This window comes from Hemicordylus capensis, chromosome 5, assembly GCF_027244095.1.
Source record: "Hemicordylus capensis ecotype Gifberg chromosome 5, rHemCap1.1.pri, whole genome shotgun sequence".
Taxonomy (NCBI): Eukaryota; Metazoa; Chordata; class Lepidosauria; order Squamata; family Cordylidae; genus Hemicordylus; species Hemicordylus capensis.
Window position 1 is genome coordinate 170,958,681 of NC_069661.1, and position 20,306 is coordinate 170,978,986.

Here is a 20,306-nt window from a genome sequence, read left to right on the forward strand (position 1 = left end):
TGGAATAGAGTGGCGCAACATCCAACACAGGAACATACACCATGTGTATTGGTATACCCTCTTGGTTGACTGTCGACGGGACACCAGCATGGTGCTCAAAACCGCCCCAGAGAAGCCCTTCCGCCTGAGGATGCGCCGCTCAGTCTCCAAGCAGCAAGACGTTAGTAGTGTGCACGGATCGGTTCGGAGGCCATTCTACTGGCCTCCGAACCGGTCCGGACAAGGGGTGGTTTTGGTTCGGGAGGGTTAGGGTGGGGGGTTCCATTAAGGGCGGGGGGGGGGCTTTACTCACCCCTCCCGCGCTTTGCTGCTTTGGCGCCATAATTAGGTTAAAAAATGTGCCGCAGAATCGCTCGCCGCCCGCTCGCCGCTCCGGGGCTCCTTCTTGTCTTCAAAATCGGGCGGCAGGATACTTCCCTGCCGCCCCCGAAACCCCCTCAAGCCATTTTAGCTCTTTAAATCTCACCCCGGACCGAGTGCTATAGCGCTCGGGCGGGCGGCGGGGAGATGTCTGCCTGTCCACCTGCCCCCTTCCCTGCCTTCTGCGAAGTGCAGGGAGCCTTCTGCGCACGCGCACGCAGAAGGCTCCCTGCACTTCGCAGAAGGCAGGGAAGGGGGCGGGCGGATGGACGGACATCTCCCCGCCGCCCGCCCTAGCGCTATAGCACTCGGTCCGGGGCGAGATTTAAAGAGCTAAAAGGGCTTGAGGGGGCTTCAGGGGCAGCAGGGAAGTATCCTGCCGCCCGATTTTGAAGACAAGAAGGAGCCCCGGAGCGGCGAGCGGGCGGCGAGCGATTCTGCGGCACATTTTTTAAACTAATTATGGCGCCAAAGCAGCAAAGCGCGGGAGGGGTGAGTAAAGCCCCCCCACCCTTAATGGAACCCCCCACCCCAGTGCCGAACCGCAGGCCCGCGGTCCGGTGCACACCCCTACAAGACGTAACTAGGCTGGGTCTGGGTGGAGGATGGGACCTTGTAATACCAAGTCCTGAAACGTGGGGAGTTCCCATGGAGGAGCGGTTGCCAGATGAAGCAGTTCCAGAAACCATGGGCATCTGGGCCAGAATGGGGCTACGAGAATGACTTCTGTCCGGCGGAGCCGGATTCTGCGGAGTACCTTAGCTAAAAGCTGAGTTGGGGGAAAGGCGTATAGTGGCCCCTCTGGCCAAGGAGTTGACATGGCGTCAGCCACTGTCACTCCTGGGCAGGAAAATCTGGACATGAAGTTGACTAGTTTCTTGTTGGACGGGGCTGCAAAGAGGTCTAGAACCAGCATGCCCATCCTCTCTGTGATCCGTTTGAAGATTCTGGGGTATAAACTCCACTCCCCTGGCGAGATGTCCGTGCAACTGAGCAAGTCCACCACTACGTTGAGTTATCCTTTCACGTGATGATTGACTACTGATTCTAGATGGCGTTCCGCCCAGGAGAGAAGGAGAACTGCTTCCTGGTGCGTGGCCGAGGATCGAGTCCCTCCCTGCTTGTTGAGATAAGCCATGGCCGCTATGTTGTCCGTCTTTACCAGTACATTTCTGGCTTGAATGTACGGTTTGAAGGCTAAGAGAGCTAGCCGAATGGCTCAGAGTTCCCTCCAGTTGATGCTGTGGGCCCTTTCCTGTGGGGACCAGAGACCTTGAGTGGACAAGTTTTGGTAGTGGGCTCCCCAACCTCGGTCGCTTACATCCATGGAGATGATGACCCTGGGAGAGTCCAGGAAGGGCTTGCCGCGGAGGGGGTTGTTGGGTAATAACCACCAACGGAGGGATGATCTGACTGGAGCCGGGATGGCCAGCATGATCTTAGACTTCCTGGCAACTGCTTTCTGATTTGGGAGGAGGAACCACTGTAGTTCGCACAGATGGAAGCAAGCCCAGGGCACCGCATCTATCGTGGCCACCATGAGACCCAGGAGTTTTGCTAGGGAGCCTAGAGGGGCTCAGGACTCGTTGAGTTGACAGGATTCATCTGACCTCAGACTGGAGAGAGAGCAACCGGTCGGGAGATAGAAAGAGCGTGGTCGCTGCTGTGTCTATGATGACTCCCAGGTGGCAAATTTGGGGAGAAGGAGTCAGATGGCTTTTTTCGCGGTTTATTGTGAATCTGTGGAGATCCAGTGCTGACAGAGTAGCCTGGAGATCCCTCTGGGCCTCCCGAATGGAGCGAGATTGCAGAAGCAAGTCGTCAAGGTAGGCAAAGGCCCGGACTCCTTGCATACGTAGGTGTGCTAGTAGTGGTGCTAGGACCTTTGTAAATACATGTGGAGTGGATGACAGACCAAAAGGCAGAGCTGCATACTGGAAGTGACGACCTGCATATTTGAAGCGAAGGTATCTCCTGCTGTCCGGATGAATCAGGACATGGAAGTATGCCTCCTTTAGGTCTATTGAGGCTAGGAGGTCGTGAGGGTGTAATGCTTCCGCGATTGACCTTAGGGCTTCCATACAGAAGCGATCAATGCAAACTGACTTGTTTAGCTGTTTCAGGTCTAACACTGCTCTTGTGGTGCTGTCCTTTTTTGGGACGGTAAACAGAATAGAATAAACCCCTCTTCCCTCCTCCACTGTGGTGAACCGGTTCGATCGCCTTGTTTTCCAGGAGATGATGAATGGCTTGGAGCATTCTGGAGTGTTTCTCGAAGGACCGGGACCTTGGTGTCAGGAAGAACTTGTAGGATGGAGGAGAGATGAATTCTATTCTGTAGCCATGTCTGATGATGTCTAGGACCTATTTGTCTGAAGTTGAGGCCTCCCAGGCGTGGAGAAACACGGACAAACGCCCCCCCCCCATGCCAGGTAGGCTTTACGTCATTGTTGCTGTTGTTTGGACTTTGAGGGTGAGATATGCTTGAATGCCCCAGAGCCTCTGAAAGGCTGTTGTGGTCTGTTCCAGAAACCTCTTTGTGTTCTGCTGTCTGTGCCCCTGAATGGGCAAAACCCCCGAAAAGACTGAGTTGGTTGACGGTATTGAAATGGTCTGTGAAATGGTCTGCTCTTTGGCAGGCTGCCACCAAACTCATCTCGCGGCTCAAGGGCGGGAGATGCTCAGCGGGCTCCACGGCATGCGGTGAGGGAGGCTGCAGAGCGGCCGACGCCCACGCTGATGTGGTAGGGAGCTCGGGCGGCGAATGAGTGGCCAAGAGCACTACCTATGGCAGAGCGGCGAGGGGGCGCTCCGTGTTCTGCTCGGAGGGCTCAGCTGCCGCCAATTGTGCTTGTAGCTCGAGCAGCGGGCCCTGGAAGGGTCGGAAGCAGCTGGAACCGAAGTTCTGCTGTGCTGTTCCCAGGGGCACTAGGACTGTTTTCTTTCTGTCCAGAACCAACTGCTCCATAAACCAGAGGGGCAAAGAGAGATACGGGGGAGCAGGGGAGACGGGGAACAAGGGAGAGAGATAGACGGAAAAAGCTCTTCTTTTTTTAGGTGAAGAATGAAGAAAAGGCTGAGTTTGAGAGGAAGGAGGGGAAAATATTGAAAGGGAGAGGCAAAAAACGCTCAGGGTGCAGGAGAGAGGAAAAGAAGCTGCCTGGAGCTGCTGAGTACAGAAAGAACTGGGGAGGATTTATCCCCCTCGGGCTCAGGTAGGCGGGACATCTTTTTTAGCCAATCATATCCTGTACTGCCTTGGAGCTCCTGAGAGGGCTAACCCAATGAGATGTCCCTGGTTGGCAGCAACCGAGAATAGTACTTACCTTCTCGTTCTGCTGGGCTCCTTGTGATGAAGGGGGCTCATTTCGATGAAGGGGGCTCCTTTCAAGCTCCCCCAAAACACTTCTCTGCTAAATTCCATGAAAGACTCCTATGACCCTGTTTGCCAATTCCTGTTCTCAAATCTCCCTGACAAAACCCAAACACAGACACTGGGACTCCCCCACTAAAGAGATACTAGCCCCTCAAAATCTCCCCTCCTGTTTGTTTGAAGAAGAAGAAAAGTTTGTTTTAGAAAAGCTTGCTACCATCTCAGGTCTCCTGCTCCTCTTCCCAGAGTACGCTTCAAACTGCTAGTGCTAGGGGGTTGCTAGCAGGTGGCAGTGCTAGCAGTATACAGAGACCAATTTTTGCAGTTCAGTTCGAATTCAGATCAAATGCGAACCAAACCACTGGTCTATGAACTGGTTCGGTTGATCCAACTAACTGATCAAACCGGCTCAAACCGGTTTGATGGTTCGAGGGGCTATGCTTGCAAAGGGGAGTCCTGGCTTGAAAATGCTTCTAAAGGTGGTCAGTTCCACAGACACCAGATCATTTCTGGAACTGCACTACCACCACCGCATGGGCAGACTTCGGAGGGGAGCGCCGGGATTTTAAGGACCAGTAAGCACTATACATCTACTTTTAAAGGTGCCATCTCACTGCACCCCACCAAGAACCCATTAGAAGCATTTTCAAGCCAAGACTCCTCTTGCTTGTAAAAGAGAATCCTCACTCAATTCCCCTTTACAAGCATAGCCTCTTAAACTTTGGTGAACCAGTCCGCCACGGACCAGGCTCAGTTCTGTTCTATCGCAGACCAGACCTCCTTTCCTGGAAACCAGCACGGTTCACAATCAAACCGGCTCAGTTCATGGCAGACCACTTCCCTGCCAAACTGTTTATACACACCCCTAGTCAGGGCCTGATATATGCAACAAAACTCCTGCTACCGCAAGGCAGGCCTGACTGGTTATTTCTCTAATTCCTTTTCTAATAAGCCCTCATCTGATACACAGTATAATCTTCTACCCTCCTCCCCTATCTCAAACTAAGAATGGCAATCCTTTATTACATACATATGTATTCACCCATTTTCAGCATATGAAATAAAACCACCCATTTTATTGAAAGAGAGATAAATTATTTTTCTTGCCTTTGTATAAAACACTGTCTCTATCTATTCCGCTACATAAAACCATACCTTCTTTATTTGTAGCAGGTGCACCCAATGTAAAACCAGCATCTCCAGCTTTATCTGGACTGTTAAATACAGACAAGTCTTTTTTACTGCCAGTAGAGGACTTTTCTCCACTTCTGCAATTGGCATATTCAGCAATTTTCTGACTAAGACTAATGAAAGGGAAAAAACAGAGAGAAAGGGAGAATACTCAAACACACACATACTGGGTTAGTGAAACTACTGGAAAAAATATAGCTCTTGAAAGAGAACACAGAAACAGGAAACTGAGATAACAGTTTTAGCTCTACTCTAGGAGCCAATAAATAGGTTGCTCACCTGTAACAGATGATCTGGAGGTGATCCATTGTATTCCTAAGGAATGGGTTCTGCGCCTGTGCAGGGACCTCATGGATCGATTAGCTAGCTCTTTGTGGCACCTCCAACTGCCACCCACGTGACCCTGCTTCCGTTATCCTAGGCAGTTGGGGCACGTTTCACTCAGTTTCTGGTGGACCGTCAATTGCCTCTCCTGACAACCCACCACCTGTGTTTCAGCTGGCTAATCGGAGCATTGGTTTCACTTACCGTGAAGGCTTCTTCTGGTTGCTGGGGCCAGGGACATCTCATGGGTTATCCTCTCTCAAAAGCTCCAGGCAGGACAGAAAGTAAATAGTTAAAAAACTAAGCCACACCCACTAGAGCCTGAGGGGGATAACCCCGCCCCAGTTCTTTCGGGCCGAGACATAAGAGGACAAAGGCAATACAAAACAGTAGAAAACAGCAGGTCAGAATAAACAGGTTTAAACATTCCAGAATAACAGAGTGTAGCAACCAACTGTAGAACTAAATGTCAGTCTCCACCATTTCAACAGAAGTAGACCAGAGCGCAAAATCACAACTGGGTGGGCCGAGATGTCCCTGGCCCCAGCAACCAGAAGAAGCCTTCACGGTAAGTGAAACCAATGCTCCGTTCTCGGTTGCTGAGGCCAGGGACATCTCATGGGACATACCACAGCTGTACAACTCGGGTGGGAGCACTTTGGTCTACTAGCGAGGAAGAACTTGTTGCAAGACCCATCTGCCAAAGGTTGCCCGGGCAGACGTGAAATCCTTGATCTTGTAAAGTTTGGTGAAAGTGGAAGGCGACGCCCAGGTGGCCGCCTTGCAAATCTCTTCAACTGGTGCATTAGTGGAAAACGCCACTAACGCTGCTGCTGCTCTAGTAGAATGTGCAGAGAGATGCGTTGGTGGCCTCAACTTCTGAACCTCGTAGGCCATCGATATACACGCTATAATCCACGTTGCAATAGTGTTCGAGGAATCTGGGACCCCCATGGAATGCAAACAGAGTGTCTGACAATCTGAATGAGGCTGAGCGTCTAATATAGACCTTAAGACATCGCTTAATGTCCAATTTGTGCCATTTCCGCTCCATAGGATGGACAGGTTTGGGGCAGAATGAAGGTAGGAACCCATCTTACGATGGGTGGAAGGGGGACGCCACCTTTGGCCTCATGAAGGGGTCCGGAATGAGCCTGACAGCCTCTTTCTGAAATATACAATATGACTTGTTTTACAGACAGCGCCTGCAGCACCGAGATGAGCCTTGCAGAAGTGATGCCCATCAAAAAAGGCCAATTTAAACGATAAGACCCTGATCAGCTATTCAGAATAGCTGCCAAAGGTTCAAAAGAGTGAGCGTGCAATGCCTTGAGGACAGTATGTAGCTCCCAAGAGGGTAACAAATGTACTGTTGGAGGTGACATCAGCGAGGCACCTGATAAGAACCTACGCTGGTGAGGATGTGACAGATATTTTGCCCTTTTCCGCTGAGAGCAACTCCACCAACGGCAACGCCTGCCGTTTCAGGGTATTTGGACATAGTCCCTTTTGAACCCTTCTTGGAAGAAGAGCAGGAGATGACATAACTTAGCCGTGCCCTTCGGAACAGAGTTGCATGACATCCAGCAAAGGAGTGCTCACCATGTATATTGATAAATTCTCTCTGTCGATGGACTTTGCGACGCCAGCATAGTGCTGAGAACTCCCTCCGAGTAGCCATGTTGGCTGAGGACTCACCGCTCAGTTTCCAAACGGTGAACTGAAACCAACATGGATCCGGGTGTAAAACTGGACCCTGATGGAGCAGGTCCGGGGTCTGAGGCAAATCCCAAGGTGGCTCAACCGCCAGATGGAGGAGCTCTGGAAACCAGGGTCTCCTAGGCCAGAATGGTGCCACTAAAAGTACTCTTGCTCGAAGACACATCCATTGAAGGACTCTGGCCAACAAAGGTGTCGGAGGATACGTATAAAGGAGAGCGTCTGGCCATGGACTGGATAGGGCATCCACTGCCATCGCCTCCCTGCATGGAAATCTAGTCATAAACGCTGGTAATTGCGCATTCTTCAGAGTCATGAAGAGGTCTACCTCGGGCATGCCCATCTTCTCTGTTATCTGGGTGAAAACTGATGGATTTAGAGCCCACTCCCCCAGTTGGATGTCAACCCAGCTTAACCAGTCTGCAACCAGGTTCAGCTCTCCCTTGACATGGTATGCCATCAGGGAAGGAAGGTTGCTCTCTGCCCAGGACAGCATAAGGACAGTCTCCTGGTGAAGTGACCTGGACCTGGTCCCCCATTGCTTGTTTACATACACCTTTGCCGTCGTATTGTCGGTCTTTACGAATATGTTGGTGCCTTGGATGATCTCCTGGAATGCTAGTAGCGCTAGGTGAATTGCACGGAGTTCCCTCCAATTTATGTTGTGAGAACGCTCCTCCTTGTTCCATAGCCACTGCGCCGACTGGTTGAGGCAGTGGGCTCCCCAGCCCCTGTCACTTGCGTCTGTTGTTATGATGAACATCTGTGGGTCCAAGAAGATCTTTCCCCAATTCAGGTTGTTGGAGTTGATCCACCAGCAGAGAGAGCGACGCAGGTCTGGTGGCAACTTCAGAAGCAGTCTACACTTCCTTACGATTGCCTTCTGGTGGGGTAGGAGAAACCACTGGAGGTCATGCAGATGAAGTCAAGCCCACGGAACCGAGTTCGGTGCGGCCACCATCAAGCTCAGCAGTCTTGACAAGGAAGCCAGAGGAACTCTTGGACTCGCTAGAACGTGAACCTCTGTCTGGATAGTCTGTAACCTGTCTGGTGGAAGCAAGAGGCGGTCCACTAAGGTAACTATGATTACCCCCAAATGGCACAGCCTGTGGCATGGCGTCAATTGACTCTTTTCTCCATTTATGATGAAACCATGGTTCTCGAGTGTTGCGATAGTTAAGGGCCATGTCCTGTTCTGCCTCTGGGAGAGATCTCGCTAGCACCAACAAATTGACTATATATGCAAACAAACGAATCCCTTTCTGACGGAGTTGTGCCACCAGTGGCGCCAACAACTTTGTGGAGACATGAGGGGCTGCTGTATTGAAAATGCCTCCCAGCATATTTAAACCAAAGGTGCTGCCTGCTTTCCAGGTGTATAGGAAGGTGGAGGTAGGCCTCCCTTAAATCTATGGACGCCAGCACATCCAGATGAAAGAGTGCCTCTGAAACTGCTCTTAGAGTTTCCATCTGGAAATGAGTTCTGCAGACCCATCTGTTCAAAAAACTTTAAGTCTAAAACAGCTCTCCTTGAGCCGTCCCTTTTTGGGACGGTAAATAGGATAGAAGTGTTTTGTTTTGTTGTTGTTTTGGTTTGTTTGTTTTGTTTTAACTCCCTCTCCCTCCTGTGCTAGAGGCACTGGCTCCACTGCCCCGATGTCCAGGAGGTGTTGGATCGCCTGGACCATCAGCAAATGCTTTGAGAATGCTTTTGACCTTGGAGTGGGGATAAAGAAGCAGGGGGAGAGAAGTGAAACTCTATCCTGTAGCTGTGACGGATCAGCTGCAGAACCCAGTTGTCTGAGGTTGAATCTTCCCAGGCTGGGGCGAGGTGAGACAAATGCCCTCCAAGCCTGAAATGCTTCAAGTCATTGTTGTGGCTTTTGCTGCTTTGACTGAGCAGCTTGCTGTTTGTAGGTACCAAACCCTCTAAAGGGTGCTCTCTGACGATTCCAAGATCCCCTCTGGAATTTTGCATCTCTGTCCCGGCCCATGAAGGGCCGGAAGCTATGAAAGTGAAGAGCCTTTTGAAAGGCTGTTTATCAGTCTTTTTATTGGTTGAAGGCATCGTGTCTTTCACATTCCTGTTTGACTACATCCACAAACTACTCTGGCATGGGCATCAGCATGTCCTTGGGGCGTGCTCTAGGAAAGACCTAGTCCCCTTTGGCGCAAGAGTCAGAACTCTGTCCAGCCTCTGATTTCAGTCCAATTGTATTAATAATTCTGGACATGAGTGGGCTGAAGTCCTCTGCCACAAAGAGGCACTGTGACACCGAGGCATCACCAGTGGCCTCCCCTCCAGACCATTCCCCGTCATCCTTGTCTAACGGAGTCTCTGGGTCCGGATCAAAACCTCCCCCTGCATTAATTGGGTCTTCAGAGTCAGAAGGCAGATTAGGGCTCTCTGAGTTTGCAATGACTTTTGGGGGGGGGAGGTGCAGGTAAACCCCTAGGGCCCCCCGAGTCTGATCGGAAGCATCAGAGGAATGGTCCCGTGCCACCTTGCCAGCCAACTTGCCCAGCTCACTATGCTTAAGCTTGATTTTGGCCTTCTTGGGAGAAGGACTGACAGACTCGCTAGATGAGAAGCTCACACTGGGTGACCTATGCCTTCTCCCTTTTGTGGATCTCTTACTCCTCTTAGGGGGCCTAACCTGGTAGATGGTGCCAATGATTGCATTGCGAAACCATGCTTGTTACTCAGGTGGCAGCACAGACTTAGGTAAAACAGCAGAGTTAGATCTGGATTCTTTAGGCCCAGTCTCTGCAGCAGACTCCCCCTGCTGGCCAAACACCATAGTCACAGTCTTAGGCTTTTCCCGCCCTTTTACATTACCGGCTCCTTTAGGTAAAATGGAGGGATTCTTCACAGCCATCGCCATCTTAGGAGGAACAGAAGATGCCTGTGATGACCTCGCTGCCCTGCTGGTCAGGATGCTAGCCAGCCTCGCCAATCCGCCTAATCTCTTCAGAGGTTGGTGGGGCGCTGGCAATAAGGAGCCTCCAAAAGTGCTCTTTACAGCCACTTCAAGCTGCCTGCAGCAGCGTGGCATGCCGGGCCGCGGTAGTGCAAGTCTCGCAGCCCGAGGGCGGGAGACTCGACGCGGCCCCTTCGACGATCGGGACGGGCGGCTCGAGAGCGGCCGTCACCGACACGGGAAAATCAAGTCCTTCCAGTGGGGGCTCCGTGGCCCATAGATGAGAGGCGGCTGATCACAGACCGTCAACTCACTGCTGGCGAATTTTTCAGGCAGTTTTCGGGAGGTTGGAAAAGCGGCCTTGCTATGCAGAGCTTGCAGCAGCATGCGCCGATGGGGCCTACAAAAGGCCCTGAAGCCTCCCAGGCCGAAAACACTCAATCTCTTCCCCTTGTTGGAGAAATTGCTCTGTATCTCTCTGCCTGGCTCCAAGCAACGGAAAGGAAAGAGGAGATGGGGGGGAGAGAAGTGGGTGGAGGGGGGAGAGAGAAACAGACGGAAGAAGGGTAGTTTTCTTTCTTTTCTTTTCAGGTAATAGCAAGTAATAAAGATCAGGGACAGAAAAAAGAATTTAGAGAAGTAATATCAGCAGAAAATAGAGAGAGCTAAAAAAACGCTGCCGTGGAGCTTGCTGAGGACAGAAAGAACTGGGGCGGGGTTATCCCCCTCAGGCTCTAGTGGGTGTGGCTTAGTTTTTTAACTATTTACTTTCTGTCCTGCCTGGAGCTCTTGAGAGAGGATAACCCATGAGATGTCGCTGGCCTCAGCAACTGAGAACACCCATTCCTTATTAATGCAATGGATCACGATCCAGATCCCCAAATTTTTATGGGGTCTTTGGCTTTCAGGGATCCAGTCCCATACAGAGATCTTAAAATATATTATTGATTTTGCTTCAGTCAGTCTGATGCTATGCCTGAGAAAAGAGCAAACTGACATCTAATCCATCTTTCTCTTTTTTTTCAATTATAGTTGGAGAGGCTCAAACTACTTCTTTATCGACTTGAAGATGCCTGTATAGACAAAGTTTGAGAACTCTACACAATTCTGGCACAGGGTTTTTTAAGAAAAACTTTAGCAATAAAAGCTTACCTAGGATCTCCACTAATTAGAGCATAATCCTCTGCTGACCATCCATTGCAATCTTTATGGGAAGCATCTGCTCCATGTAGAAGAAGTAGTTTTACTAAATTGTGTTTTCCATGAGAAGCAGCAGTGAGTAGAGGTGTTCTAAAACAGAAAGAAAACAATAACTACATCAAATGATTTAATTTAATTTAAATATTCCACCATCACTGTTTTAATATCTCTCTAGGTTCAATTATCATACTTCTCTGTTGATAAAATAGAACAGGAAACCCTTTGATGATATTCTAATTTTTTTGTGAAAGCATGAATATTGCAACAGTGGCTTCAAGAATTGGCTATAGGGCTTTCCACTCTACACAAAACTACTAAGCTCTAATATGTTATATTTAAGAAGTAAGAAAGGGAATAATGGGACTAACATTTTCCCATCGAGTCGGTGTCGACTCCTGGCGACCACAGAACTATATGGTTTTCTTTGGTAGAATACAGGAGGATTAAGTCTTGACCATTTTTTTATTTTTGGCTGTAGTAGCCAGGCCAAACTTTAGGCGCTAATGAATCTGGGAGTATATCTCCACTTGGTCTCCTTGCCACATGACTGGCTCCACCTCAACCCTCCAGAGTAAGAAAAGTCATAAGGGGGATTTATTATTATTATTTATTTATTTCATTTTATTTTATTTGTATATCGCCCTTCCAAAATGGCTCAGGGCAGTTTACAATTAAAACAAACCACTAAAACAGTAAAGAGCTAAAACAAATTAAAAAACAACATAACAACTAACAATTTAAAAACATTTTAAAACAACAATTAAACAATTACAGTGATTAATTACAGTGAGTACCCAGAATGTTGGGGGCAATATGCTAAATCATTGTAAACCGCTTAGAGAGCTCCGGCTATAGAGCGGTATATAAATGTAAGTGCTATTGCTATTGCTAAAACCCCCGAAACCGGGTTTTAAATTTTAAAATAAACCAGATATTAAAACCCCCAAAATTCAGGAAGCTGAGAAAGCTTGGGTGAAAAGATGGGTTTTCAGGTTGCCAGAGCTTGCCAGAGATGGGGAGGATCGCATCTCAGCAGGGAGCACATTCCACAATCTCGGAGCAGCGACCGAGAAGGCCCGTCTCTGTGTAGCCACCAAACGAGTTGGCGGTAACTGGAGATGGACCTCCTCAGATGACCTCAATGGGCAGTGGGGCTCATAATGAAGAAGATGCTCTCTTAGATAGATTTAGAGGGAGTCAACATTGGTACCAAAGGCTGCTGTCACTTTTGTGAATGTGGCTGTAGGATTGATAACTGCAACCAATTGAGCAGGAACTCTTACAGGATTGCATGTGCATACACTCAGGAAGCCTCAATCTATACAACTTTTGCTATTCAGGAAGGAGGAAAATGAAATAGGTTTCTTTGGGAATACCTGTGAAGTCTTTGTTCTGGCCTCAACATGTCAGGCTAAATTATCCAGGCAGCTGAACTCACATTAATCCAAACCACATTTCCATGTAAATCAATCTTCAACTTTATTGACACCACATATAAAGAAGAGTATTAACCAGAAGAAGAGGATTAACTTAACTGTTTAAGCAGGACTTGTGGAAAGCTGAACCAGATGAACTGAAGTGTATGACATGCTGGATAGATAAGGTAATAAGACAATACAAGGCCAGGTCCTCCAGGCTGCTACTCAGGATGACAGAGAACAAGCTAAGAGGAAGCCTTTTTGGTTTTTCACTCTGAGGAAAACTGGCCGGAGGGTGGGGGGAATCCTTTCTAGAGGCAACCAATCGATGCATAGTGACAGGTAGCAAGGTCTGATCAGTTGCTAACAGATACAAATCGGGAAAATTATGACAGCTCTAAGAACCGAGCCTGGGGGCACTATAAAAATAAAAATGCGTAATTGGGGCATATTCTCGATAGAAGAAAGATGAGGTTACTGAAAGACTGTACCTTCCTGCATTATCTCTGAAATGTATATCTGCTCCATTTTTAAGAAGAAACTCTGCCATTATATGATTGTCTTCAGTTATAGCAATAGTAAGAGGTGTGCTCCCATCCTACAAGAATAAAAACAAATTAATGGGCATGAAATTAATGCGCGCACACTTTCTTGTTTTTCCATCTTGACAACTAAAATAGTGGGATTATTACACAAGGCTTTTGTATGTCACCTTGTTCACAAAGACATGCTATGAAAAACAAGAGACAGTCCTATAACCAAACTAGGTAAAAACAGTAATTAACTCTAATAAAACCCATTTTCTGTAATGGCAGTGCAAGAGTGAGACTGATGCACGTATAGATATGCATTGCAAACCTACACATGTTTACTAAGAAGTAAAATCCATTGAATTCCATGCGACTTACTCCCAGATAAATGCGCCCAGGCCTTCAGTTTATGGTAGAATATCAGTTACATTTCCAAGTAATTAAATACAGTTCATCTTTGCCAATAGAACAGAACAATTATGAGCCATTTTGGAAGGGCAGTATAGAAACTGAATGAATGAATGAATGAATGAATGAATGAACAAAACAAAGTCTTCATCATCCTGTAGCAATGAATAAGTATGACTGCTAATAAGTGGCTCCCTTATAAAAAGCCACTGGTTCCAGGGCAAATATTTGTAGCTTGTTTAACATCAATACATTTTATTACAGATAAAACATATATTCTATATGCATGTGTATTAATCAATAGTAATTTGATTGTTAGGCCAGAAACAAGCTAACACCTGCTTAAAGTTGACAAGCATCCCATTTATCATGAAGACCACTCCAGGTTAGGAATGAAAGAGAGGGGTGGAAGAGAGATGCAGCCTGAAGGTTTAAAAGCAGGCTTGGCAGAGCTAGGTCTGTGCTAGTCTTGCTATGCCCAGCTAAACTACATTATATGGCAGAAGATACTGGGAAGAGCAGAAAAGGAAATGCTTTGCGCAGGTTAGCTACTAGTATAATTAGGAAGGATAGACCAGGCCATATCTTCCTCTTCAACTGGCCCTTTTGGCTGTGAACAGGATTCACTGTGGACACCCGGCAGCCGCTGGTTAATGGGTTTGGAAAGTAATTTTTTCTGTGCTTATTTGGCCTTGAAGTCCCAAAGACTTATTTTTTTATCATCATCATCTGCCTTCCTGAGGAGACTTGTGCTGCACTCAGAATTTAGTTATATCCATATTGTTGCAACTGTCAATTTTACACTAGTCAAGGGCCTGAACACATATTGGGCAGGCAGAATAGGGCAACTGAAAATTTCAAGGGCTTTGTGCTAATTCTATAACTACAGAACGGATATGCTGCATCCCTTCTGCATAGAAGCAATCAAAGTCACATACATCAGTAGTTTAGCTGTAGATAGCAGTCACTGCTATACACTAGCTTCAGCCTTCAGTCAATCTCCAGCTGCTTCAATATCCAACTAGATTCGGTAACATGATGTTTAGGCTCCTGCCTTCTATTTTCTATCCATATAGCCTTGTTTTATTCTATTTGCTCCCACTAACGACACAATAATATCATGCCCCAGCATGTCACCAGGATGGTATGCTTTCACGTGGATGCTGGGAGGTTCATCTAAGTTGAGGCAGGAGGATAGACAACAATTGACTAATCATTACAATGCTCTCACTTTCTCACAAACTCTCCCATAACACTATTTTAACACTTACAGAATAAGTCTTAAAGCAAATAGGAGGGGGGACATATTGATCTATGTTTAGGACCTCTTAAACGAAGTCTGGTTTACCTTATTCTGTACATCAACACGGGCATTGTGTTCAATCAGTCGGTGTGCTATAGATATGCTAGCATTAGATGCAGCAAGGTGGAGAGCAGTGTTACCATTTGCATCCACAAGATTAGTGTCTGCTCCATGTTCTAGTAGGTAAGTTGCACATAATTCGTGCTGACACTGCACAGCCTGTAATATTAAAAAAGGGGGGAAAGCTGAGGTCCACAAGTTACTGTAACATACACAATGATTTAAATGCTGCTACCATTTAATGCAATCTAAAATACATTTTTCTTGAATTTATTGTCATAATTAGTAATGGTAATTTATTATTCTTAAGTTAATAAAATTGTTTTAAATTAAATTAGATTGTTTACCATGTAAAAAATATTTACATTGTTTAAAAGTGTAAAACAATGTAAAGAATTGTAAACAATGTAACGACTGTAAAGAATGTAAAGTTTTAAACGATTTCTTGATTGTTTCGTTGGTTTTAACTGAGTATGTCTGCTGTGAACCACCCAGAGCTGACAGATGGGGCAATATAAAAATGTAATGAATGCATAAATAAATAAAATATACTGATCCTATCATTAATATGGAAGCTACAGTAAATTGACATTTTCATCTAGAATATGCTGTGTTTTAGAAGAACTATAGTATTATACTTCATCCATACCTTCATTAGCGGAGACTTGGCATCATCATCACAAAGATTTAGTTTGCACCTGTTGTCTACCAAGAACATAACAATATCTGTATTTCCACTGGCACAGGCAAGATGTAAAGGTGTTCTGGAAAGCATACCATTATGTTCAGTCAACAAACCGTCCAAAGTAATACCGACGCTTCCTAAAGATTATTTGGCTATAATGTTAGCTTAAACATAGTTTTTCCCATTCTGTCCTTGAAACAACACTATGAAGTAAGTTGGGCCCAGTGTTCCCTCTAACAGGGATTTCCAGATGTTGACTACAACTCCCAGAATCCCCAGCTGCAACAGCTTTTGCTTGGGGATTCTGGGAGTTGTAGTCAACAACATCTGGAAATCCCTGTTAGTGGGAACCCTGGTTGGGCCTGTCACTAATCTCACAGACTATGGTAACCCAGAAAGTTTCATGGAATCGATTTGAACCCACATCTCCCGGGTTCAAGTCAATCCTTTGTCCTCTAGACCTTACTGGTTCTCCAGACTGAGCCCTTTGGGAAGTCACTCATTACTTCCAGTTATTTTTCAATCACAGTTGCCTTTCTTTGTTACTCAAAACACAGAAATAATCCCAAAGGACAAATATGTTTCAAAATCAACTCATACCCAACAACAGAAAACACCACAAAGAAGGGGCATGTAGCCGAATCCTACACATGTTTACTCAGAAATAAGTCCTTCTGAGTTTAATGGACTTAAAGGTAAAGTGTGCCATCAGGTCAGTGTCGACTCCTGGTGTGACCACAGTGCACTGTGATTCTCTTTGGTAGAATACAGGAGGGGTTTACCATTGCCTCCTCCCACGCAGTATGAGATGATGCCTTTCAGCATCTTCCTATATCACTGCTGCCTGATATAGGTACCAGTGGGGATTTGAACGGGCAACCTTCTGCTTATTATTTATTTATTAGTCAAGCATTTCCCTGCTGCGCCATTACTTCCAAGTAAATGTGTGCAGGACTGCCAACATGAGTTCATCAATGATCTGAGTTAACTGGGAGACATCTTGTGTGATTTCCCTCATTTTGGGAAGTAAATGTTATTTTGCCAGAAAGATGTCACTAGCAATAAACTGAAAATAAAGGTAATGAGATAATTACTGCACATCAATGTTGCAAGATTTCAAAGGCATCTAACAAACACACTGAAGAGAAATATAGAATCAATAGTGATTTGCTGGTGATAGTGGCTGACATCCTGACTACTGAAGCATCCGTGCTTCAAGCAGCTGCAGGGACACAGTGAGAGCCCAAACACTGCTCTGTTACTTTCTGAATTATGAGCACATTTGTGCAAAAACATCAATATTTCAGGGAGATTTCTCACCCTCCAGAAACGCTCTACAAAAGTGAAAACACACTCTTGCCTGGGATGTGTTTCCACTTCTACAGAGTGCTTCCAGAGTATGGGCGAGTGCCCTGAAACGTTCTTGTACAACTGAACTCAACGCAATGGAGTAGTGTACAGGCTCTCGCTACATGCCCACAGCTGCTTAGAATGTGGACAATTGGTAGTCAGGATATCAACCAGTGTGCTCAGATCCATTCGAATCCATTTGCAACTTCCCTATGCCCAACAGTTGTTGATTTAATGTTATTAGGAACAACTGGGGAGGATCCCGATCACAGAAATTGTTTCTCCAAAATAATATGTTTAGGGTATTTTTTCTAATTAAGGAGCACCCACAATTATTAGGCATTGGGATTAATATACAAAGACATTTGAAAAATTCCCAGATGCCAAAGAACTGTCAACTATTCTGTCAACTGGTGACAAAGCATATTCAGAACAATTCTCAAGAGAAGAAGATAATATTTGTACTGCTAGAATACTATTTTTAATAAGGGGGGAGTATAGAGGGAGAGTTATAACTTGTACAATTTGCAATAGAACTGTAAACTACTTTGTATATGAACAAGTATTATCGAATTTGTAATAATCATAGCTGCAAGAAGAAATAGTTGTTTGACATAAAGACAAGACTTAAAGGGAACACAAAGGTACATGCTTATATGGTTACCGCTGAGACCGAGAACTTTAATTCAGGGTACCTTTATGTAGTACAATACCCTGACATTGACACCTAAATGACATTAGTCACCAAGACTGATGATCTGCACCAGGAACTAGACAGAGGAAGTAAGTATATCCTTATTAGTTCCACTGGACCTCTCAGACACATTAAATACCATATGGAACGAACTCCCTGTCTCTGGAGGCTCGTTTTGCACCCAAACCATTCATTTTCTGTTACTGGCAACAAGTGAAAACCTTTAACATGGCTTTTAATCCATTTTACATTTAGTCAGCCGTGTCATTTTAGGGGATAACGCTTGCGGTTTTCTCTCATTGGTTTTAGATATAGTTTTTTTTAAAATTTCTGATTGTATTGGTTTTTATTTGCTTGATTTATTTTTTACATGTATACCCCACTCTTCCTCCAAGGAGCCCAGAACAGTGTGTATAGTTATGTTTATCTTCACAACAATCCTGTAAGATAGGTTAGGCTGGAAGGTAAGAGACTGAGCCAGTGTCATCTACTGAGTTTCATGCCTGAACAGGGATTTGAACTCAGGTCTCCCCAGTCCTACACTCTAACTACGACACCACACTGATTTACTGTTGTAAGACATCTTGCATTCCCCCAAAGCCAGAAAGTAAAAATAAAAGAAAGGCACTTCCCTGTAGGAAAATGACAACCACATGCAGATTGTCACACAGATTGCACATTATCTACTACAAAAAAGTGCCTTCTGTAACATTTTTTAAAATCACCATAAAGTGACACTCAATTTAGATCTAAAAGAAAAAGCAGTCTCTGTTTACAAGTACACAAGTTCTTGTACTTTAAAAGTGTGGTATAGTAGTGAGTTAGTGTCAGTTGGGACCCCAGATCTCCTGCTCAAAGTTTATAAATCACAGCACTGAGTTAGTCTGGACCAGTCACTACCACTCGACTTAACATGTTCCACGAGGTCACTGTGATGAGAAGAAAAATCATAAAGTGGGAGAGCCCCTATCGATGCTCCGCGAGGGGGAAGGCGGGAGGCAAATGAGACGGCGACAATACTGGGGTGGCTACTTCTGTACTCCATCGCCGCTGAATGGTTGCTCGCTTTCGCCCCATGCATGTGAATAATGAACCCTAAAGCCCGAAGCCGTAACCCAAGGAGAGCGAGAGGGGAGGAGCAGCAGGAGGAGTCGGGAAGACGAGGGGGGACGCCGCCCTGGCCTCTCCCCACCTGTTGGCTTTATCCAGCTGGTTGAGGTCGTGCTTCCTGACGAGCTGCTGGAGTTTCTTCAGGTCCCCGGTGGCTGCTGCCCGGTGCAGCTTGCCCAGGTCCTTGCTCCTCCACACCTCATAGCCTCCTCCGCTGAGGCTGCCGCCCTCGCCGCCGCTGGGGGAGGCAGTCGCCCCGCCTGACGCTGGCCGGGAGGGAGACTGCTGCTTCTCCCTTTTCTTCCCGAACCCGAAGATCTTCTTCATCCTCCCGCCCGGCTGGCCGAGGAAGGAGGCGGCGGCAGTGGAGTACACCGGTCCCTCGCCCCGAGACTCCTCCTCGCCTCGCAAAAGGAAGGACTAAGCGCGCCTGACGGAGTCCCGAGTGGCCAGCCCAGAAACCGGTCGCTGAACGGCCGTTGAGGGCAGCTGGGACGTTCTAGAGCGCGCGCGCGCGCCCTCTTCAGCCGGGGTGGGGGAGGAGGGGGCTCCCTCCAGCAACACGTGAGGGAGGGAGAGATGCCACAGAGAGAGAGACCAGGAGGACAACGGAGGCGTCTCCTGAGGAAACAGTACGCATGCGTATTCAGCTGCGCTTGTGTGGCAACACAGCCGCCGTGAAGGAGTCCTTGCTCAGAACGCATGCGCCACCGCCAGACTCTTGCTCCTAGCCTCTCCGTCTCGTATTCTGGCGCGGGACGTGACGAAGAGGCTGGCGAGCGACTTCGTGATGATGATGGCAGCAGTTTGTCAATATCTATATTATCGCCGCACACGGATCAGCCTAATTTGAACGTTCTCCTTCTTTCTATACCGAAGATTTAGCTGCACTTTTATAGCCTACTTGATAAGGAGTTCTGTGCAACTCAAAACTTGGCATCATTATAAAACAACAGAAGTTGGGCTGTTGATAGTTTCTGGTAGATCGTCTGAACAGCCCTGTAACGTTTGTTCTCTCTCTCTCTCCCTCTGCTGAGGCACAGACGTAGATTTAGTCATATTATTTTTATTATTTATTCAGTTTCTATACCACCCTTCCAAAACTAGCTGAGGGCGGTTTACACAGAGAAATAATCAATAAATAAGATGGATCCCTGTCCCCAAAGGGCTCACAATCTAAAAAAGAAACATAAAATAGACACCAGCAACAGTCACTGGAGGTACTGTGCTGGGGGTGGATAGGGCCAGTTGCTCTCCCCCTGCTAAATAAAGAGAATCACCACATTAAAAGGTTTAGTCGTATATTCTACTAGCCAACCCCACACAGAGCATCTGCACTCTTAGGGGACAGCGGTTACCTCTAGCCCCGCCGTTCTGCCCCAATCTCTGCTTCCGGGCCCAGCCACCTCTCCTCCCCACTGCCACTTCTCCCCCCATCCCAACTTTCTTTCCCCACTCCTGGGCCTTGGGGCCAGCCCAGCCGCCACCTCTGACCTCCACAGCTACCAATCCTCCTGGGTGTGCCTCAGCCAATCAGGCGCATCCACCGCCCAGCCAATCAGCTGGGCTCTGGGAAGCACATTCCAAGGTACACCCAGGAGAATTAATATAATAGATGCTCTGGCAATCTCATGCACACTTAGGTAGACACTTCTTGTAG

At 47.0% G+C, this 20,306-nt stretch overlaps 2 protein-coding genes across 12 annotated transcripts in view; both read right to left on the bottom strand.

The window, feature by feature from the left end:
• LOC128328269 (ankyrin repeat domain-containing protein 26-like) overlaps positions 1-19,284 on the bottom strand; it is a 206,753-nt gene extending 187,469 nt beyond the window's left edge. For 3 of the 11 annotated variants that reach the window (XR_008309108.1, XR_008309107.1, XM_053258086.1), the window contains exons 1-6: positions 18,729-19,283; positions 15,457-15,571; positions 14,793-14,966; positions 12,998-13,104; positions 11,041-11,178; positions 4,889-5,037 (exon numbers count right to left, since the gene is read on the bottom strand). Coding sequence is in view for 9 of the 11 variants with exons in the window: in XM_053258086.1 (XP_053114061.1) it covers positions 4,889-5,037; positions 11,041-11,178; positions 12,998-13,104; positions 14,793-14,966; positions 15,457-15,571; positions 18,729-18,973 (928 nt within the window). In the remaining 2 variants the exon portion in view is untranslated. Of the gene's footprint in view, positions 1-4,888; positions 5,038-11,040; positions 11,179-12,997; positions 13,105-14,792; positions 14,967-15,456; positions 15,572-18,728 lie in introns of all 11 variants that reach the window. The other 8 variants (XM_053258090.1, XM_053258087.1, XM_053258088.1 and 5 more) reach the window with 5 other exon arrangements.
• Positions 5,467-10,584, bottom strand: LOC128328270 (uncharacterized). Its single transcript, XM_053258095.1, has 2 exons — positions 5,889-10,584; positions 5,467-5,785 (listed from the first exon to the last, which is right to left on the bottom strand). Exon 1 carries the CDS (start codon positions 7,728-7,730, stop codon positions 6,633-6,635), a length of 1,098 nt encoding a protein of 365 aa, XP_053114070.1. The 5' UTR covers positions 7,731-10,584; the 3' UTR covers positions 5,467-5,785; positions 5,889-6,632.
• Positions 19,285-20,306: the final 1,022 nt, after the last annotated feature.

Coding starts and splice junctions, on each gene's coding strand:
- LOC128328270 (XM_053258095.1), bottom strand. CDS start 7,730: ATGTTCATCATAACAACAGACGCAAGTGACAGGGGCTGGGGAGCCCAC.